General features: G+C 39.1%; 1 protein-coding gene across 12 annotated transcripts in view; it reads right to left on the bottom strand.

Moving 5' to 3' along the window:
- Positions 1–23,967, bottom strand: part of adgrb1a (adhesion G protein-coupled receptor B1a) — a 449,476-nt gene that overhangs the window by 96,669 nt on the left and 328,840 nt on the right. For all 12 annotated transcript variants that reach the window (XM_078397552.1, XM_078397555.1, XM_078397557.1 and 9 more), the window contains 2 exons: positions 15,615–15,718; positions 4,016–4,118 (listed from right to left, as the gene is read on the bottom strand). In XM_078397552.1, the coding sequence (XP_078253678.1) occupies positions 4,016–4,118; positions 15,615–15,718 (207 nt within the window). The remainder of the gene's footprint in view (positions 1–4,015; positions 4,119–15,614; positions 15,719–23,967) is intronic.

Raw genomic sequence — 23,967 nt, 5'->3', positions numbered from 1 at the left:
TATTTTAAGGCGCCTAATCAATTTTTTTTAATGTTCATGGTTAAAGAAATCTTTTCTATGGAAATGGGACAAAATATCAGGTTAAGAACATAAACTGATTTTAAACATGGAAATCGAGCAATTTAAAACTGAAATGGGTCAGGTGGGAGAGGATGGGGGGGGGTAATTATAAAAATGGCTGCAGAACCCTATTGCACATACTAGTGCTTAGCTGAAGAAGGGTCTCGACATGAAACGTCACCCATTCCTTCTCTCCTGAGATGCTGCCTGACCTGCTGAGTTACTCCAGCATTTTGTGAATAAGTGCTTTAAATAAGAGCTTCATTTGTCAACAAGAATGTCACCAGCATTAAATTAAAAAACAGAATTTGGTAAAAGATGTTAACAGTGTTGAATTCTGGCATTAATAAATTAGCAATATAATACTTGAATGAAGCGTTCTGAATTGCAGACAAAATTAGCCAGTTGGCTTTGAAGCACAGCCAATATAGATTATTCATTCACAAAATACAGCCTACTCAAGGTGGATTTAGAAGACGATTAACTACTCATTTCACTAAGCACTGGAAATGGGCATAATTGGAGAGAAGTGGAGAGAGGGTTAAAGGTTTTCAAAATTTCATGATATGAAATGACAGATTTGAATATACTTTGAATATTCCCTTTTTGTTATTTCCAGCCTTTGAATTATATCTAAACTGTCCAACACAGACCTCTGAAAAATCTCTTTTGAGAAATAAAGACCTTTCTGTCCATACAGAAGGTACTTCCCTTATCCAACGGGTATCTCAAGCATTATGATTGTTAATTGTTGACATAAACAATTTTATCTTCCAGAACTTTGTAAACGGTGGCCAATTTTAATCATCAAAATCAACCTGTCAATTTTTACACCAGTGCCTTCACGCTACCCCATACTGCTTCCGAATTTTCAGATTTAAGAAATTCTCCACAATAGCATAGCAGATAAATTTGCCATTTTGAGTATTCCTCAGCCATGCATATCAGATAGATTGGATATAATTTAAATCTTCATGCAAGATCTTATATTAGTCAGTAATAGTTGTAGGTGTCAGCCTTGGTTCAATAGAACCTTTGAGTTAGATGATGTGTTCCAAGCCAAAAAGTTTTAAGCACTCAATTAAGGCTAACACTTCAAATCAACCCTGAAAGTGCTGCACTGTTGAAGATTTTGCATTTCAGATGGGAACCTGATTGGAACAAACTCCGTAACATCTCACTGCGAATAAAGATCCCAATGCATGTTCGAAGAGGAACAGGAAAGTTCTGCTATATTTTTTTAGGCAACAGCAATCATGAAAACAATAAAACAATTTAGTTAGAAATAAGGAACTGCAGATGCTGATTGCCGTGGAGCAGCAGGAATCACAGAAGGGTCCTGACACGAAAAGTCACTGATTCATGTCCTCCAGAGATGCTCGTTGACACACTGAGTTATTCCAGCACTTTGTTGCTTTTCTTTTGGAAGAGTTTGCAAAGCACAGTATTGCACACTGTTTCGCTACACAACCCACTATCACTGGATTAAATGATGATTCCAAAATTAATAATTTCACTGGCACAGTACTATACGCCAGCATAACTAACTGCCATGTTTAACGCTAGCAGACTGGGATAGATTCAGTGGCAAATAAAATAAGAAAATTAGCTCCAGAGATGTTAGTTTGGGCAATCAAATTCCGATCTATTCAATCTGAATCGCACCTCAGAAGCCAGGAAATTCATTTGCACAAAAGAAATATTCAGAGGAGAGGTTAGGTATTAGCTTGATCCAATAACTATTTTTTTCCCCCATGTTTTTATGGCCTGCTCAACATTCCCAGCACATTCTGCTTCAAATTGAGGCTTTAAGTGTCATCGGTATTTTGCTTTTGCAATGTTGGATTCAATTCACACCAGTCCAGAAATTATAACCACTGCTTGCTAACAGGGTAGGGCGGATTTACCTTGCATGGTTTTCTTTGTGGGAGACGGTATTGAATATTGTTTTGGGATGGGCGAAGGGCACTGAGGTCATTGGAGAACAAGCCCTGTCCATAAACAGCTTGAATAAACCTTTGTGAGGTGTTTAGTTAGCTATCAAAGCCTGAATCTTTCGAAGAATCAGAAACATTCAAGAAACTATTACAACTAATTTGTCATGTTTTACAATTCAAATTGTAAAAAATACAAGAAGTGAATTTATATATTCCAACCCCCCAGCTCAATCCATCTTAGCTGATGCCCTACACTGCAATGACTAAAAAATGTGTCCCTGTCAAAGTTAGTGCAGGTTATTCAAGTGAATTCCCACCATAAATAGTGAGCAATATCTGCAACATATCCTCATTGATGGGCAGCTCTGAGCTAAGATGAACTGACCACAACAAAAGGATTTCTACACCAAAATGTACATATTCTACATTATTCTTTAAGATGCGGACATCAGCAGATGATTATAGTCTGCAAACTTAAAACTATTATTTCGTTGAACAACAGAAGGTAGACATAAATTCAGCAATTATTGAAAATCATAAATTAAAGAAAACTTTTCATTCTTGGGTTTAATTTGTTCCATATTTGATCTTTATGTTATCTATTCTGGGGGGAAATTGTATACTTCCAACTGTAATTGTGTCTCCACATCAAACAATGACATATTTTCTCAGCATTTGCCCAATACAGGATCTTTACATTACAGAATTACATATTTTTGATAGATCAGTTTAAACTTAAATAACAAGGAAAGTCAATGATGGATTTGGATGGATAAGCTCCCTTCAGAGTAAAAAAAAGGTGTAGGAAAATAACTGCAGATGCTGGTACAAATCGAAGGTATCACAACATTTGAACATTGACTTCTCCAACTTTAGATAGTTCCTCTGTCCCTCTCCCCCCCCCCCCCTCCCCTTCCCAGTTCTCCCACTGTCTTCCTTTCTTTGTCCCCGCCCCCCTGACATCAGTCTGAAGAAGGGTCTCGATCCGAAACGTCACCCGTTCCCTCTCTCCTAGATGCTGCCTGACCTGCTGAGTTACTCCAGCATTTTGTGATACCTTAGAGTAAAAAAGGTGGTGACTTGAGACTAGAAATAGAGCACATAAATGAAATGAAAGCTCCAGAACCATTCTGAAGGTGTGCCATTATTGTAAAATGCGCTGTCCTCTGAAAATGAAGTCTTTAAGTTAGATTGTGCTGGATAAGGCAAATGTAAAACACTGAATTGTGTTTGTACAGAACCTTTCATGAGTTAGGGATTGCCCCAAAGTTCTTTAATTGTAGTCAGTTTATTTGTTTAAGAGTTATATTGTAATTTTAAGGAAATTCAGCAACATATTTGCTTAAAAAGAATTAAATAAATGAAGAAAATCATCTCTTCTTGATGATGCCTGAGAGATACTTGTTTGGAGGTTGTTTGGAGATTGCTCTGCTTTCCTTCATTGGACCTCCTGCATTTATCCAAGAGACAGGACCTCTGTTTATCATCTCATTGGAAAGACAATATTTCCAAGAGTGCAATATTCCCTCAGGATTACACTGTCCCTTAATTTCTAAAGGGGAGTTGAACCCATAATTTCACAAAATAAAAGATAGACACAAAATACTGGAGTAACTCAGCAGGACAGGCAGCATCTCTGGAGAGAAGGAATGGGTGACGTTTTGGGTCAAGACCCTTCTTCAGACTGAAGGGTCTCAACCCAGGATCAGTCTAAAGAAGGGTCTCGACCATTCCTCTCCAGAGATGCTACCTGTCTCACTGGGTTACTCCAGCATTTGTGTCTATCTTCGATTTAAACCGGCATCTGCAGTTCTTTCCTACACATCTCCCAAAATAAGGCTGATACCTTCAAATATTAATGAACTACAACAATCTGTTCAGATTCGTTTCTGAACTCTTCCACTTTATCTTGAGTAAGTATCTAAAATGAATAGGATGGAACATATATTGTTAAACATCACAGATTTCTACTTATCAACATACACACCATGGTTTTCTGTTAAAAATACAACACTTACTTTATTTCTTGTCTGAGTTTGTCCTATCAGGATGAGAGCATTTGATGAAATGATTGATAGGCAGAAGTTTATTAAAATTACTGACCGCTCTGACCGGATATACCTGCAATGTACATTAAAAACACAAGTTACAAGATAAGGCATTGTGAATGAAGGATAGATAACTGGCCAGGCAGCCAACAGTTAGTTTTACGTCTCAACAAATTTTGCCAACAGACACTCTCTCTTCAGAATAAAGTCGAATAAAAACGAGTGAAAAAACATAGATAAATCGGGGCAGGAGTAGGCCATCATGGTTGATCATCTAAAATCAGTACCCTATTCCTTCTTTTTCCCCATATCGCTTGATTGGTTTAGCCCCAAGAGCTAAATCTCTCTCTTGAAAACATCCAGTGAATTGGCCTCCACTGCCTTCTGCGGTAGAGAATTCCACAGATTCTCAACTCCTTGGGTGAAAAGGTTTTTTCCTCATCTCAGTCCTAAATGGCCTACCCCTTATTCTTAAACTGTAACCCCTGGTTCTGGACTCCCCCAGAGTTCAGTAAAAGTGAAAGATCTTATATATTGGCTTCTTACTAAATTCTGAGCAAGGAAAAAATAAATTAAACCTCAAGATTTGGCTGAAAAGGTCAAATTTGACAATCACAGTTGACTGCTTGTAAATAAATCTAAATATATTGTCTTTTTATCAAACTGTGTGGAATATTGAATAGGAAATCTGTATGAAAATGTTGGGTAGAAAATCTGTCAAGGCCACACACATCGTTCAAGTTATGAAAATACGAAAAAAAGACTCGGATAGATACATATTGGGAAAATACTGGGAAGGTTTAGAGGGATATGGGCCAAACATGAGCTGGAAGGACTAGTATAGATGGGGCATCTTGGTCGACATAGACAAGATGGGCCAAAGGGCATGTTTCCATTGTATGACTCTATATTAAGAGTGGTATGACTCATTATAGAATGAGTCTCCAATTAATATTTCAAATTATAAAAATCCCAAGTATGATCCTCAGATTGTGCTCAGCTTTTTTATCTGTGCTGGGGTGACAGGATTTTATCTCAAGGCCTCCAGGAGATTTTTTTAAATGTCCAGAATACTCAGTATTGTGTGCATGTGAATATTGGGCATCAATGGGATTAGACACCGTTGTTATATTGCCTGCACTCAAACAGCCTGTTGGCATTCAGCATGTCCATGAGCATAAACATGCCCATTACATCCATTTCTCAATGAAAGGACAACCATTCCCATGAAATCACCTTTCACCAAGTTGCTCGAGTTTGCAAGAATTAGCGGATAGTGGGGAAAATATTAACACAAAAAGGTACAGTAGGCTAAGTTGTATTTCTGTGGCTGCTATTTTCTTTCTTTCTCCGAGCCCTGTGAACATAATCACCAATGCAAACTCTCGTACTACAAGTATCACCAGTATTGTTGGTTAAGGACTATTTCAAAACACAAACATTTCCAAAAATCAAGTTAAAACCTTCTCACTTGAATTTAACCTTCGTGAACAAGAAAAAAAAACTGTCATTCGCAGGAAAATGTAACTCTATAATGGCTTCAATAGTGGTTGATTTAACTTTAAATTAAATGAATGGATTGGTTATGATACGGAATGATCTCTGAAAGTAAAATACTCAACAACCAAAGAGTTTTCATTCAGGCGTAGATTGCCCTCTGTTAACCAGAAGCATAAAGTCAGACAACCCCAAAACAGGCCCTCGGTTGTCTGCACCAACCTTCACAAACACCCGTTTAGACTAATCCCATTCTATTCTCTCAGAGTTCCCATCAACTTCTCCTTGTCTCATCCAATCTGATTCTACACTCACCTGGAAGCTACAGTCAATTTACAGCAGCTATTTATAATCACCAATCCACTCATTTGTGATGATGTAGGAGGAAACCAAAGTACCCTGATGAAACCCACAGTCACAGGAAGAACAAGCAAACTCCACACAGATAGCACTGGAGGTCAGCACTGAACCCAGATCCCCAGCGATAGCTTCATTGTTGTGCCACATCTAAAGTATAGACCAGATATTCAAATCAATGGACTAAGTGATACACTTAGTTTTTACACTCTGTCAGCAAGATGAAGGAGCTAGGTATTGACTTCGGGAAATGAGGTGATGTACATGACCCAATCAGCAACATTAGTGGCGAAGCAGAGATGGCTGAGATCTTCATGATCCTAGGCATAAATATCACCAACAATTTATCCGGACCAAACACACTGAAGCCAAGGCCTTGACAACACATCAATGGCTCTAATTCTCAGAAGATTAAGGAAGTTTGCCATGTTTCCAATAACTCTTACCAATTTACTACTGAGCAACATAGAAAACATCCTATTGGGATGCACCACCTCTTGGTTTGGCAACAGCTTTGCCCAAGAGTACAAGAAATTGCAGAGAGTTGTGGAAGTAGTCCAGTCTGTCCTTCCCCCATCCCCCCCACCCCACTAATTTCATCTACACTTCAAGTTACCTTGGAAAAATAGCCAACATAATCAGCACTATTTACCCTGAACATGCCCTCTTCTCCCCTCTCACGTTGGGCAGAAGATACAAAAGCTTGGAAGCACAGACCACTTGAGTCAGGTTACTGAACAGTCCTCTCATAAACTAAGGGTTTATGTCCTGATCTCCTAATCTATCTCATTGCGGACCTTGCACTTTTTTTATCTGCACAAGTTTTTCTATAATTGAAATGCTGTGGCACTATATTCTTCACCCTCATACTTTTCTCTTTGCACTCCCCTGGTGTGCTTCTGCATGGATTGATCATACTTGTGCATGGTACAATTTGACTGGAAAGCATGCAAACAAAGTCTTTCACTGTATCTCGGTACATGTGCCAATAATAAACCAATGCCATTGACAGATATAAAAACAGCTAAACATTTCATTTGAATGAATTACTTAAAATATATTTATGAATATTTTGTTAAAGAGGTAGACCATAATGCAATGGATAAACAGCATTTGTTCACACGATCATTTGAGAGGAGGAAAACAGAACATACGTTGATTGAATAATCCAGTCACATTGGAGACACCACCTTCACAAAATCAATGCTTACATCCTGAACTAAATGGGTGGTTATGCGTGTTAGATGAGAAGTGAAAGCAGACAGAATATGACAGTGATGCCTTTCTATTTCTATTTTACCTCACCATTCAGATCCTCTGACCAATCTCACCACCAGATCTCAAAGTCTAGGGTCACACATGAAAAAGGGCCACACTGGTATAGATTAAATTAGATACATTAAAACCAATCTAGAATTAAAAAGCATGAAGTGCCGCAATAAAAACTAATCACCAAAGACTTAAAAATGAGATTGAAATGTTGCCTTCACAAAAGATTTTTAATGCATAATTTATGAATATTCGTATATTTATCTAAATTTCAATATTAAGGGGCTAAATTGTGCTTTGTTTCCTTAAAAGGTAATGGGGATAGTAATTTTAAAAGGTTTTAAATAATTTTACAATTATTCTAAATCAATATTAGAATTAATAGTCACAGCCAAGGAGCAACTGGTGCGACAGAATAATTCCACAATACTTGTAGTTATTTCTAATGTATTTATTGTAAATAGGGATAATTTAATAATAGTCATGAGACTCAAACAGTAGCCTTACATGAAATGCACATGTACACCTTGTTTAATTTACCAACCCTGGATATTAGTGTTGCTGCAAAGATCAGTATTTAATGCCTAATCCTACTTGCCCTTGGACTGGGTATGACTTCTTCTGCGGTCAGTGACCACATTACGCTGGTAGACACAAAGTGTTGGAGTAACTCAGCGGGTCAAGCAGCATTTCTGGAGAAATTCCAGAGATGCTGCCTGACCCGCTGCTGTTTTTCTCCAGAGATACTGCCTGACCCGCAGAGTTACTCCAGCACTTTGTGACGACCTTTGGTATGAACCAGCATCTGAAGTTCCTTCCAACACATAACTCTGGTTCTCGATTCAGAAATACAGCAGAGAGGAGAGACACTGCAGATTTTCTTAAGAGCTTTATTAAATTAGTTTATTTTAATGTCAACCAGCATGATATTAATTTTAATTCCAGATTTTATTGTTAGTTTAATTTATAAACTTGTTACAATGTATTTTGAATCATACTTCCTCTTTCATCAGAATAAACCTCTGGATCATTCGCCCAGAAGGTTCGCACTGTGTTTGAACTATTTCGAGGCATCCCTTCCAGAGAATTATTCACTGTCAGGTCTGTTTGTAGCTTACATTACTTCTCGAAATATAGATGTATCATTGGATTATCTCATCCTTAGCTTCTTTTCCTCAGAATATGAAACTGTAGCCCATGTTCCTATTTACTAGCTCAAGGACATATAGCTGCTTTTCACAGTTTCCAAATCCAAATCAATTTTCGACCTGTCTGGTCTAATTGTGGATTCTCATAATCTCCATTCCAATGTGACTGCATGGATCAATGAAGCTGTGCAAATATTAAAATCAATACCAAATGGCCCTAGAGCCTCCCAACAACCTTCCTGATTAGTCATCTTCCCACCTGCAGGGGTATCCGTGAAGTGTCTAGACCAACAAGATGTTGATCTATCAAAACACATAACTGCTGTGCCAGATGTATATTTGAAATCTGAATGACAGCTACCTTTTGATTTGTGATAGAGGGGATGTTCCTTCTGTCTCTTCATCTCCTCGGATGCCTGCCCTGGACTGCAATTTATTTGCCTTTTATACAAGCTCGGTCAGCTGCTCACACCTCAACAGAGGTGAGTTAGAGTGACAGGCATTAAAGAAACCCAACCAATGTCCCAAAACCTGCCTGGAAGCTCAAGCCCACGTTTCTCAGTTTGTTTCCATTTGAAACATGAGCCTTGGATGCAGGCAGCAAAATGTCTTCAGAATTTAAAGAAAATTATTTATTTGTTATTCTCAGTAGTTGAATTACAATAAATTCATTTCTGAAGTATTCTACCAAATACTTTGGTTAATCATGAATTTAAAACTAGCATTGCTCAAATTCTTAATTAAAACTGAATATATAGCATAATGATTCTTGCATCCATTTTCCATTCTAATTAAGATTTCCAGTTCAGCATTTCATTTTCACGCCTTTGCATGGGTTGTAACTTCCCATATTGTCAGCTCTGATGACAATCCCACCCACGATGGGGACATCACACATAATTTAATTGATCACGCTTCGTCAACCCACCCTGAACACTGGGAACATTTTAAACTATTCTTCATTATAAAAAGGTTATCGACTTCCACCATCCAATTAATGGCCCCTTCTCCTCACTTCCATCCACCCACCCCAAGTCATAGAGCCACACAGCATGGAAACAGGCCCTTTGGCTCAACTTTCCCTTGCTGACCAGCATGCCCCATCTACACTTGTCCCACCTGCACATGTTTGCCCCACATCTCTCTAAACCTTTCCTATCCACGTACCTGACCAAATGCCTTTTAAATGGATTCATACAATGTTGAAACAGGCCCTTCAGCCCAACCTGCCCACACCAACTAAAGGACAAATGTCCTTTAAACACTGAGACTTTCCTTCAGGCCTATACCACCTCAAAAAGGCAAAATATTAGAAAATTCTACTTCACCTAATTTAAGATCCACCACTTGGTATGTATCTGTGTTTGCTAAAGCTCTGAAACACTCTAAAACTCTGAAATAATTTGCTGCAAAACTGACATTAACGTAAAGTGTGTCTGTTTTTAAATCCTATATCTCTATTTGTTCACCAAAAGAAAATAACTGACTGTTTATACTACTGGATTATATTTCATATTGCTCCAGATGCGAGAAGCCAGTAAAAATCAAAAAAACAATTGATGAGAACATTTTCCCTAATTCAGTGCAGGACAAAGGATTTCGCTTTTGCGGTTGCAGCTCCTAGACTGTGGAACAGCATCCCTCTCCCCATCAGAACTGCCCCCTCCATCGACTCCTTTAAGTCCAGGCTCAAAACCTATTTCTACTCCCTAGCGTTTGAGGCTCATTGAGGAGGCGCTGTGAACTGTTTGCGTGCTACTGTACGTTTCATTTTTTTCCTTTGTACCTAATCAGATGTACAGCACTTTGGTCAACATGGGTTGTTTTTAAATGTGCTATACAAATAAAATTGACTTGACTTGACATTAGAATAAATCAGTAAAAAAATGCATTTGGGAGATTTAAAGCTGTTGAAATTCTATTCAGCGGTATGCCATTGTGACACAGATCCAAAGTTAAATGAAACCCTAATTCACCACAAAATGTCAAAATTAGCAACTACTCAATTTGCCCTCTTTTGTCCAGTCCACACTGACATAATATTATAAATTAAAGCAAAAGGAATAGAAGCTGGTAGAAAATTAACTCTGAACTACATCAAGTGGACTAACAAGTCATTAGAATAGAAGAAAGGAGAACCAGCAGACTCTCAAGCCTGCTCTATCATTTGCAAAAACATAGTAAATCAACCTTAACACTCTTGCATCCCTGCCACCTTGACTTCCCTGGATTCAAAAACTGCCAATCTCTCGTTTAGTACACTTCCCATGAAAAGAAAAGTTCCACTGATTCACAACCTAAATGAAAAAATTCAACCAATCTCAGTTACAAATATCCAACCCCTTAACCTGAGATTACATCCCATAACCCAACAGTATGAAAGTGAATTTCGCAATTTTGTCTTACACCTTCTCATCTCATCTCGTCGTACACTTTTTCATCTCATGGCCTTTGAACAATCATCTGCCTACCAACACTCCCCGCTACCCATATCCACCTGGTACTGGCCAGGTTTTGTCCTGCCCCTCCTCTCTCCCAGCATTCTACCCTCCTCTGCCCCCCCCCCCAATAAGTCTGAAGGGTCCCGATCCAAAAAGTCACTTATCCATGTTCTCCAGATATGCTACCTGACTCGCTAAGTTACTCCAGCACTTTGTGTCTTTTTTTTTGTAAACCAACATCTGCAGTTCCTTGATGTTACAACCCATAGTTGAAGACTCTCCAGCCAAAAGAAACAACTTTCAGCTCAGTTTCTTCCGTACCTTATTGTTTAATGATATCACTTCTAACTTACTAAACTTTAGATTAGCCAGGCTCATTCTCTCAATTCTTCGTGATTCCTGGAATGATAGTGTTGTCCATTTTAATAAACCTTTCTTGCACTGCCTACAAGTACAAGCAGGTATATGCTTCCAAAGACAAGGAGATCAAATGCTGCTGAATGTATTAGGTTTACTGTCACCAAAGCTTGAGGCATTCAAAGCAAACTGTCCCACCTTCAATCCCCACCCCATAATGAACAAGTCATTGCTTTACTAATTACCTGCATAATTTGCAATTCATCTTTCTCTGGCTCATATGTGAGAACGCCTCCTGCACATTTTAAAGACTGTTCTCATTTTTTTATACATCAAACTCAAATTTTCAGATATGCCAACATTGTAGACCATTTGCCATGTCCTGACTTATTCAGTTAAGCAATCTGTATCACACAGACATCCCCTCACACAATTTTCCCACCTAGCTCCATCATCAGAAAAATATATTACAACTGGTACATTAACCTGTCATTAATATAGATTGTGAGCAGCTGAGTTTCAAGCACCAATCTGCATGTCACCCCAATAACTACAGCTTGCCAATGTGAAAAAAAGTCTATTTCTACTCTTCTTATTGTCTATGAACTAAATTTTAATCCATCCATATCCAGGAGTCACAGTTTAAGAATAAGGTGTAGTCCATTTAGGACTGAGATGAGGAAAAACTTCTTCACCCAGAGAGTTGTGAATCTGTGGAATTCTCTGCCATAGAAAGCAGTGGAGGCCAATTCACTGGATGTTTTCACGAGAGAGTTAGATTTAGCTCTTAGGGCTAAAGGAATTAAGGGACATGGGGGAAAAAGCAGGAACGGGTTACTAATTTTGGATGATCAGTCATGATCATATTGAATGGCGGTGCTGGCTCAAACGGCTGAATGGCCTACTCCTGCACTTATTTTCCTATGTTTCTAGGAACCATTCACCACGAACCCTTGACTAATTATGGTCCCAGTAGCAGGCTGGGCACAAAGGAAGACACAAGGAACAGCAGATGCTGGAATCTTGAGCAAAATACAAAGTGCAGGAGTAACTCTGTGGATCAGTCCGAAGAAAGGTCCTGACCCAAATCATTGCCTATCCATTTCTTCCACATATGCTGCTTGGTCAGTTGAGTTACTCCAGCACTTTGTTTTGGTATAAAGGAATCTGTTCATTTAAAATATATATATTTTTAAATCACTACTCCCTCTATCCCAATGTTCCTCTGTAAGTAGGCAAACACACTACGCTCAGACCTCTGCTAGTTCACTAGGTACATCGATCATTGTCTTCTTCTCAGTACTCCTCATTGTAGCAATCTAACGCATCAGAAATGGACAATAGAGGCATATCTTGTGTTGTATTCCCATCTCTAAATACTGTATGAAAGAATAGATCTAGTGAACACATTTTGGCAAAACATATATAGTAATTACAAGGTTATTTTTTCATCTTCAAAGTAAACTGCATTTGCCCAAAATTCAAAGGCATAAACATTGCAGACATTTTAACTCAGACATCTTTGATACTTTGCGGAGAAATTAGCACAAATTATTCCACAAGCACCTGTTGTTCGGTACTCCCAGAACAACTAGGCACGACTAAGACCCCACAAAATCTCATCACATATCTTCCATCGTCAGGAATTTTTACCCAACATAGGACTGACTAGCCCTCGTGACATTGAATTGATACCCCTCCTCTAACAGGCCCATCCATGCAGACTGCTATCCCTTTTGCTCCATTTGGTCTCCAATCACCTGGTGCCTGAAGTCAGTGCAGAGCGCTCTCTTTACCTTTGTCTGCTCATAATGTATGAAAGAAAAGATGGAGTGAAGGTTTTGTCATGTTTTTAGCCTTTAGCCCCAAGCCAAGCTTGTATGTAGACTGATCATTTAGCACACCTTAACAACATACTATAATTTCTAGGCCACTTTGCTTAGTTATGTGTATTTTCCTCCAGCACATTAAGGAGCAGAAATTACCACAAAGAAAGCATGATTAATCTTATTGAACCCAGGGTCACTAATTCAATTGATCTTCCAGCTGTTCAGAAAATTAGAGTCTCTTAGGCCAAGCAGCAGCCATTAATAATGTTAACTTTAATACCGATAAATGTAAAAAGGCCTATTTTGGTTCATTCAAAATAACAAAACAAACGAGTAGAAAATTACCCCATTGTGGACTTAATAAACTTAAACCTAAACTTTGGATTTTGTGTATGGAACAGATACACTACAATTATGGGGGGGGGGGGGGGGGGGGTTCTGCATAGTGTATCTTCCCCTTTGTTCTGTCTATTGTGCTCGAGTTTAACTTGATGGTATTTTTATGTATAGTCTATCTGATCAGTTTGGATAGCTTGGATAGCCCTTTTTTCACAGTATCTTGGAATACATAATAATAATAAACCTAAACTTAATATTGAATTTGGTAGAAATGGAATAGGTGGCTTTTCAGGTCGAGAAGGGTCTCGACACGAAATGTCACCAATTTCTTTTCTCCAGAGATGTTGCCTGACCTACTGAGTTACTCCAGCCTTTTGTGTCTGAGCTCGGTTTAAACCAACATCTGCAGTTCCTTCCTACACATTGAATTCTGTAAGTCATCTTTTCAACAACAGCACATAAAATGCAAACATAAACCAACAGATTCTGGATTGAAATCAGGATCAAATTCCTATGCTATTACAACACAAACAGCTTCCCTGGATAAACTTTGTTTTATTAATATTTGTCTATGTTTGGCTGAAGACTGTTTTATCACTTTCGCTTTGTTTTTCTGCTCTCAAAATAGAAAATGATGGAGACATTTCCATTTTACAAAATTAACGTTGGTGTCAAGCCAATCAGGATTAGATGGGTAAAATGCACAAGAAAATTTAGATACTGTCCCAACAGAGTTTATTTTTTGCAGTATATCAACTGTCTCTGACATGAGCCAACTGACTAAGATTATTAGACACAAAAAGATTGAGTAACTCAGTGGGACAGGCAGCATCTCCAGAGAGAAGGAAAGGGTAACGTTTCGGGTCGAGACCCTTCAGGGTCTCGACCCGAAACGTCACCCATTCTTTCTCTCCAGAGATGCTGCCTGGCCTGCTGAGTTACTCCAGCGTTTTGTGTCTATCTGAGGTGTTCCATACCTCAGATGTCCTCATTGTTTAGAGAACTGGAGTTCCCCTCTTCCATCATAGATGAGGCCCTCAAACGTGTCTCCTTGGTATCCTGTAGGTCTGCTCTTGCTTACCCTCCCCTCAGTCGCAACAGGGGCAGTTTATTGTGTTACTCCAGCTTTTTGTGAATATCTTCGGTTTAAACCAGTATCTGCACTTCCTTCCTACAGACTAAGATTACTAGTTTTGTTCCATACTGGAACTGCACATCTTGTGACATCTGGACTTAGAATTATTAAACTGATCTACTGACAAGGAGAGAAGATTCTTATCATTTAGAATTAATTTCAACCATATTCACAGAGGGAAGGAATACTGACCCAGTACATTACAGTATTTCAACTCCCTTATTTCCTAATATTACTATCAAGCACAGCAAAATATAAATTTGATTTAGCAACATTTGGGAAAAATGGTATAACTTCTTAAGATTAGGAATGATATGGCAAATCTCCAGTATGCTTCTTTACCATGAATAATGGGAATTTGCAGGATGAAAATCATTAGAACAGTGCATCAGGAATATTGGAATACAGTGCCTGTTCATCTTCCATCAGTGAAACATCATATTACAAAATCCAATGACCTGATATTAGAGTGAAAGAGATATACCTGCCTTGAAATTGCGAGGCATTGATTTGCTAACTTAAATCTTAGGCTATCCCAACAGGGAACCAGAGAAGACAGGTTTACACAAACTGTTGTTTAGACAAGTGAGAGGTGATCTGATCAAGATTCTGAATGGGGCTGGTAGAGGAGGTGTGGCGAGGCTGTTAAGGCTAGAGAATCGGTAACAGGGAAGGATGAACTCAAGATAAAGGGTTCGGAGTTTATGATCAAACGAGGGAAAATGTCTCTTCCAAATGGAGTTGTGGATTATGCATATTCAAGACTGAAGTCGACAGAATTCTGGACATTAAGTGGATTTCTTATCAGGCAGGAAATTGAAAGTGAAACACTGTCAGTTACGCCAGGATAGATCTGACAGATCACACAATCTCCTCTTGCTTCTATTTCATCATTATACTGTACAAAATAAAATATTTTTGAAATCGAAGAGGAGAAGCATTTAAAACAATATATATTCAAAGAAATTAAAGAAAGTGACTTGGAAAGGTTGTCGGAATACTTATAAAACATTAATTACTTTGACTTCCTTTTCGTGATTTCTGGAGTTGATGTCCACAAAATCTATGCTGCATCCAGAAGATTATTTCCTAAGGACCGGATCAAAAGCTGGAAACGATTAACATCAGCCAATATATAACTCTGTGTTTATATGTTGTAATTCAGATAATAAAAAAAGCAAAAGTTGATATCATTACCTCCAGACAGATACATAAATTATTATTAACAGCAGGAGAGTCAACGAGGAAACTCCACAACCAACGATCAGAGTGACTGAAGGTAGAATCACTTTATCCATGTTCTAGGAGAAAATCAGAGAAAGCAAATTATTAAGCAATAATAATGAAGATGTTCAGGCAATGATTAAGCACAAGTTTTAAACTTGGTTTTAGACTTATTCTTCCATTGTAACATCAATGCTTTATTCGGGATAATCATTTGTGGTTCATATTTAACACAATTTTATAACATGTCCACCAAGATAGATGTTGCAAGGAATCATTTGAGATACTTTCCAATAACTCATACCCCAGAAACGGATCCATCAGCCCATCCTATCCATGCCATACTTTTCCCATTTGTCTTCATTAGGCCCATTTCCTCTATATATTGCACATTTCAGTATCTGTCTAAATACCTTTTAAATGTATGAGTTATATCAGATTTCATTATCTCCTCTACATACCAGACATCGAACACACTTGACCCTCTGATCCCCTTTAAAACTCCTTCCTCTCACATTAAATCAAAGTCCTCTTGTTTTCGATTCCCAACCCATGGGAAGAAGATTTTGACATTGTATGCTTCTCATAATTTTAGATGTCTCCATCAGGTCAGTGTCACCCTCCTTCACACCAGGGAAATCAAAGCCTAGCCTATCCAATCTCTCCCCATTACTAAAGGTCTCCAATTCAGTCATCATCCTGGTGAATGGTCTCTGCCATCTCCCAATGACAACTACATCCTTGAAGACTTCTCTGAAGGTACAATTTTGCTCTGTGTAGAGATTTGGGTTAGCTTTGGTTCCTGAAACATGGAAGGAGCATTGATATTCACTATTGATGATCTTGATGGAACTTAGCCAGTATACTAAATTCTGTTGGGGATACCGAAGGGTCTCGACCCAAAACGTCACCCATTCCTTCTATCCCAGAGATGCTGCTTGTCCTGCTGAGTTACCAAATTCTGTTCTTGGTTTTTTTGCAGTTTAATGGCTTTGCCTCAAGGCAATGACTAATGCTCACAGCCTCACAGTGACACTGCCTTTTAGTCTAGTTAATGTCTTCGGGTTATTCAATTGTCAAATGTGTCACTACAAGGTTGGATTTACTTGCTTCCAATATCCATACAAGCGCATTTTCCTTCCCCAGCTAAAACAGGCACAGGGACCTCAGCTGACATTTTGTCCTCCCAGTCATTACTCTAGTTAACTCTAGCACCTCAAACATTTCTCCAGCTGAGGTCAAGCTGATCAACACCAAGCCAGGAATCAAACGAAGCTTTTCTTTTCCTCACTGAAGCTTGATGTGTAACCAGGCCACATACAGACCCTATTAAAATTAAAACAAGGATAAGACAACACAGAGTGGTGGGATACACGTGCCCAACATACCAAATTCCTAATCACAAGTTGCGATCATTTGAACACATTGGTAGGAAAAATGTATTCTTCATTTGCAGAAAGGGAAAATTCAACAGAACTCTGCAAATTCTCAATGGACGTGTTCAGAGGATTAATAGACAGGTTTGAAGTTGTACATATACCCTCGCTGTCATTACTAAATAAGGATTCACCAAAAAATGGAAGGGATAGATCAAAAGCAAATGAATGACTGTATAACTGCCTGGCTGAGTCATTGTAAATCTACATCCATTACCAAATATAACAAGAGCCTTATATTGCGAGACCCCTCCTGTCAATTTTTAAATTATAAATCCTCACAAACAGTTTTATGAAAAACCTCAGAAGGTTTTTGTGCCTTCCCCACCACCTTAGTCCGATCAGCACCTTTGCCTTTAGTGGGGGCACTACAAGGCCAATGTTGAGAGTTGTATAATTATAGTGTAAAAATGATAAATTTGCCAAAGGAAATTATAATAGAGAAATAAAAATAAGGACATAATGAGTGAATTCAACAGCGTTGTGTACATTTCTCGGATTTCATGGGGTGACATTGAAAGATTTACAGCTAAACCTCTCATCATCCTCTAGATTGTAGACTACCTGTGGGAGGCTGTTGACTCATACGGCATTCATCAAATGCCAATCAATCTTTTCAAGACACGACTTATTAAATACGAATGAAACAGAAGAGGAATGTCCAAAAGTTGATTAAGAGACCAATGCCTGGTCAACAAGTTCTATACTGCATCTGCATTTCAGTTTTACTGCAGTCAAATAGAACTGAATTCAGATGCAGAATATAGCTCAGTACAGGTAGGTACTTGCTGGTCCGTATGTACAGTGATCCTGGCAGGCTGTTTCTGTGCAAAGGAATAGGTGCTGGAGGAACTCAGTGGGTCAGGCAGCATCTGTGGAGGGAATGGACAGGCAATTTGTCAGGTCGACACCCTTTTTCAGACTGTTTCTGCATTGTAAGTCTTTCTGACCCAATAACCTGGAGAACAGGAGCAGAATTCCCAGTCAGTAAGTTGAACTATGCATCTCAAAGGTTCAAAGGTCAGTTTATTGTCATGCATACCCTGAAATGAATTTTGAAGAAAAATTACAATGCACTGCCATGGCTGTGCAGTGTTTTTTGTGCTCCCAATGGAAAATATTTTTTTTTAGTACAATTAACTTGTGTTTTCATTGGATAGTGATTTTTTCTTTTATATTTCATGTTCATAAGTTCTTGCAGCTGAATGAGCCCATTTGGACCATCAAGTCCACTCCACTATTCAATCATGGCTGATCTATCTTTCCCTCCCAACCCATTCTCCTGCCTTCTCTTCATAACCCCAGAAATCAAGTATCTGTCAATCTCCGCTTTAAAAATATCCATTGACTTGACCTCCACAGCCATCTGTAGCAATGAATTCCACAGATTCACCACCCTCTGACTAAAGAAATGCCTCCTCATCTCCATTCCAAAGGCAAGTCCTTTTATTCTGAGGCTATGGCCTCTGGTCCTAGACTCTCCCACTGGTGAAAACATCCTCTCCACATTCAATCTATCCAGGCCTTTCACTATTTGAGTTCACTATTTTTAATGTTGGGTGGACTTCTTGCAATTTGTGTTTCTCCCTCAAATCAGGCATAATCTGGAAAGTGAAGTGAAAGGTCCTTGTATACATGTTGATAGTGGCAAATTTCAATGCCCATTTTTCAAATCTCTTGCTGTGATTTGATTAGGTTAAGAAAACTGTCTGTCAATCCTAGTTACACACACTTTAAGATATCACTGCCGTTTACTTCAACATCCCACTGAAAGCAGTAGCTCGATAAATGATACCAATTTGCTGAAGATAATTTCTGCTTCACATTTACTATTCACTGCATCTTGAGACTGAAAGTGAAAGCCTACTTGATTATCGACAGTATAATTGCAACGGAAATAACGCATATTATTGTAAACTTTTTTGTGATTATTATTCTAGGCAGAACAATTCTGCACAAATATAATTTAACATCAATTCAAATGGGAAGATACACTGTAATGGTTTCAAATATTTGCTAAATCGCATCCAATTATTCAAAAATAAAATAAAGTTAGTCCCCCAGCAAAGATTAAATGTTATTGATATCCATTTGCATAAATTATGAATAAAGTGAACACACATTCCTTATGGTAATAAAACAAAATGCTCAAAAACATGCATTTTATTAATGTCTTGGTGTTGATTATACTTCACATGAACATCACCTCAAAATCTAACGTGCATAATACAACTGAGAGCCAAGCATAATATAACAAATTACAGAGGAAATCCAAAAAAAAGAGAAGAGTCATAAAGCCGTACCGTACAGAAACAGGCCCTTCAGCCCATCACATCAATTCTGATGTACACGAATCCCAGTTGGCAGCATTTGTTCTCCTTATTAGTTTACAGCTTTCTATTTAAGTGTAATAAGAGCAGGGAAAGAGCGTAACATATTGATTTGGAAGCCAATGTAACGTGTATGTTTTAAAGATGCGAAAGGTAATTATCAGACGAAAGTGGGCAACTAGGGATCAATACTCTACTAAGGATTATAGGAAAAGGACACAAAGTGCTGGAATAACTGGGTCAGGCAACAGCTCTGGAGAATATTGATAGGTGGCATTTCGGATCAGGACTTATTCAGACTGAACGATTATAGGACTTTGGTTTGGCCACATTTAGGGTATTGTGTGCTGCAGTTGTAGCCACCCCATTACAGAAGAATGTGGAGACTTTGGAGAGAGTGCAGAGGAGCTTTATGCCTGGATTATGGGACATTACCTAGAGCGAGAGGTTGGACAGACTGGGATTGTTTTCTCTGGAATGCATAAGTTATGGGGAGACATGGTCTCGGTCTCAAGACAAAAGCAAAATATCCTTATGCTGGCAGTGTGCATGGCAGGGAAGCTGAGTGTGTACCTTTCAACAAACTTAATTGAAGAAGATCCTGCCAGTGCCACGGTAGGAATGTAGTGGCAATGGAAGATGGGATTGATAAAGGGAGAGGTTTTAGGTGTTTAATTTTTGAGATACAGTGCAGAAACAGGCCCTTCGGCCCACAAGTCCGTACTGTCCAGCGATCCCCGCACACTAAGGTTATCCTGCACACATTAGGGATAATTTACAATTATACCAAGCCAATTAACATCCAAACCTGTACGTCTTTGGAGTATGGGAGAAAGTGTTGGAGTGTGGGAGGAAACCGGAAATCCCAGAGAAAGTCATAGGGAGAACCTACAAACTCCGTACAGACAGCACCCATAGTCTGTCCAGACTGTGCTGACTTCCCTATATTTCTTTGTGATCTTCCAAATAATATCGTTCCATGTAATTGCCTCTAAAATATAATTTCTACACGATGTTAAGCTGATTGTCCTGCAGCTGTGTGTTCATTGTCCTTTCCTTATTTTAAATAGGGAGATATCTGTGCTCAAGCATTTTGTGTCACCGTCCTCCCATGTAAGAAGTTTGTGGATCCTACCACAGTGGCAACCTTTGCTTCCCTTTTAAACTAGGATTGATCATATCTGACGAGAAGGCTTTCTCCCTGTGACCGTGTGGCTTTCCTCCACATGTTGCAGTTTCAAGTCAAGTTATTTGTCACATACACATACAAGATGTGCAGTGAAATGAAAGGTCACCCACAGTCTAGCAGTTAGAGCAATAAAAGTAAACAATTTCACACACAATCACAACCAACCAACACAAACAAAAAAAAAGAAACATCCATCACAGTGAGTCTGCTCCAGTCCCTCCTCACTGTGATGGAAGGCCAGAATGTCTTTTCTATTCCCCTGCCATCTTCTCCCGCGGTCAGGTTGTTGAAGTTGCCACGTTCCAGGCCGCGCCGGACGGACATTCCAAAGATGTGCAGGTTTATGAGTTAATTGGCCCGAATGTGCACGGAAGAACTAGTGTATGGGTGATCGCTAGTTGGCGTGGACTCAGTGGGCAGAATGGCCTATTTTCACACTGTATCTCTAAAATGAATTAAAACTAAACTAAACAAAGTTGAGTTCTCTGATAAAATAATGTGGATAGCTAATGAGGGCAGTGCGGTTGGCGTTACAGCATTAAACATAGGAGACAAAGTCCGGCACAGTGGATTTCCCATCAATAATTGAACTTAACACAAAGAGGAATAAGGAAGAAGCTAGGAGAAAACTCAAAAGTCTACAGCAGATGAGTGTAATGAATAGTCACACTGCAGGCAAAAAAAAATGTTTTGAAGAATGAGGAGAGGAACTAAATATTAAATGAAGACACAAGGAACTGCAGGTGCTGATTTACAAAAAAAAGTCACAAAGTGCTGGAATAACTCAATGATTTAGGCAGCACCTTTGGAGTACATGGATAGGCACCAATTCGGGTCAATACCTTTCTTCAGACTGATTGAGGTTGGGGGGGAAGGCTGGAAAGTGGGGGCAGGACCAAAATAGGCAAGTGATAAACAGATACAGGAGAGGGGGATTTTTGATTGGCTGATGGGTGGACAAAGGCTCAAGTTAAAAAGGAGACAAATGGCTGTCAGTGTGACAAAGAACCTTGTGTCTCCTTTTCATCTCTCGTCTTAGTCCACCCATGTGCCAATCATAACACTCTTACTTGCATCTACCCTAACACTTGCCAGACTTGGTCCTGCCCCCACCTCTTTACAGCTTTCTCCCCCCCACCCCCCTACTAGACTCAGCTTAAAGAAAGGTTCTGTCCTGAAATACTGCCCATCCATGTCCTCCAGAAATGCTGCCTGACCCGTCAGTTCTTTGTGTCTTTTTTTGTAAATCAAAATTCCTTGTATCTTTATTTAGCATTTTCTGCAGTTCCTTGTATCTTTATTTAGCATTTAGTTCCTGTCCTCAGATTTTAAAACATTTTTCTGTCTGCAATGTGCCTACTCATAAAACGAGGCTGTCAAAGACTATTTCAAGTATTTTCTTACCTTCATTATTCCTCAAAATTGTGTAAACTTCAAATTGGTAGGAAGTCTATTGTGTCAGACTTTGTCACCTAACCTTGAATAGTTTAAAAATATATACTAAATGATATAATTTGAAATGGGACAGAGTGATAGATGTGTGGAAAGGAAATGCAGATGCTGCTTTATATCGAAGATAAACACAAAGACTCAGCGGGCCAGGCAGCATCTCTGGAGAAAAAGGATGGGTGATGTCATCCATCCTTTTTCTCCAGAGATGCTGCCTGACTTGCTGAGTTACTCCAGCACATCGTGTCTATCTTCAGGGAGATATCCCCTTGTTCTTCGAAAATCTATGCATCTCTGCTTTAAAACATTCAAAGCCTATGTTTTCACTTTCCTTTGAAGCTGAGCATCCATATACATGTCTCTGTGAGAGAAACAATTCTCCTAATTTCGGCTTTAAATGCGTGTCTTAAACGGGAAACATCCTCTCCATATCAATCGGCAGGATTTTATGTGTTTCAATTAATCTGACCTTGGCTTTAAACTCTTAGCAAAGCAAAGAGAGAAAACTTTGCAAGATAAATTAATTAAAGGGCCCCTACTGTGCAGTGGTCTGCACCGTCGTATTTTTAATGCCCTAATTCACCATACATCACTTCTGGGTCTCAGAGTACTTACTGCAAAGATACACTGCTGAAAGAAATGCCGAAACCTCTGCAAAGTGATGACTTTGTATGTATTCTATTTAGCTTCAAAGGTTGAGAGGTGGAACTAGTCAACATTTCTGGCATTAGGAATCAATTGAATAGAGTAAATGCAGAAAGAAGAATCCATTCTTATGAGGAAATACTGAAGAAATGAACACAATCTCAAAATTAGGACTGTTTTAAGAACTGAAATTGGGCTTTACGTGTTCATGTACATTTGCAATTTGGAGATCTATTCGTGAAAGTCAATGGATGCTCAGATTGTGGAGCTTTTCATGATTTGGAATGACTTATTTATATGAGCTCAAATCTCAATATTGGATCTCTCAGCTCGGTAAATGGTGGTGTTACCAGATGGACATAAATTAACTGAATGACAAAGTCGGCTCAAACATCTGCACTGCTTACACTTGGTTCAACCTTCCTTTATACATTGGGGCTTTAAAGCTTTAAGGCAGGAGTCTGAAGGGAGGAAATGCCAACAACTCAGTGACACAGACTCTTTATGTTTGAACTGTTAATAATTCTTTGTCAGATTCCTGTTTAGTAAGTGATGATGTTGGGAATGTTTTTAATGCCCATATGGAGATTGAAAGGAAACATAATTATTGTTTTTTTCTTCCATAGACGATGTGAGTGACAACTAGGGAAAGTCCATGTGACAGCTTGGAAGGACAGCTGACAGGAGGAAATAAACCCCACTGGAGCTGTTACGGGTTAGCACCTCATTGCAGCAGTGGGGTAGATTGTGAACAGTCTTGCTGCACCCCGAAAAAGCTACGACAAATAAAAGATACCCCTCGAGTCTGCAAGAGTTGGGGCGGAAGATGACTCACAGGTGGATTACCCGGCTACAGACCAAGGAACGGAAAAGACTACGAGTAGGATTAGTGCATCAATGAAGGACAGTGGCTTAGTGGTAGAGGGAAAGAAGCTCCAGGTCTGTTCTTGTGGTTGGCAGAAAGTAACAACAGCAAAGGGCCTTAGAATACATCAGGGAAAGAAGAAGTGCTTGTTAGAGGGAGTGCAGGGAAATCGCATTGAGCAGTACTTCTTAAGATGTCAGTCAAGTCAGTCAAGTGAAGTCCAGCGATGGGTAGAAAACCACAGTTCGCAGGATATCATTACCACTGTTACTGATGAGGAGGGAACAAGAGCTGTAGAGGGGGATGTAGGTGATGGTGAGGTTAATCTGCCAGTCAGGGAGAAGAACAGTGAGCTGAAACCTAGAGTTAAATTGCCTAGGGCAAGTGAAAGGAAGGAATGGGAAACTGTTAA

This window comes from Rhinoraja longicauda, chromosome 4 (assembly GCF_053455715.1).
Source record: "Rhinoraja longicauda isolate Sanriku21f chromosome 4, sRhiLon1.1, whole genome shotgun sequence".
Classification (NCBI taxonomy): Eukaryota; Metazoa; Chordata; class Chondrichthyes; order Rajiformes; family Arhynchobatidae; genus Rhinoraja; species Rhinoraja longicauda.
Note: the sequence above shows the minus strand (reverse complement) of the source record. Positions and strands in the feature narration are given on the sequence as shown.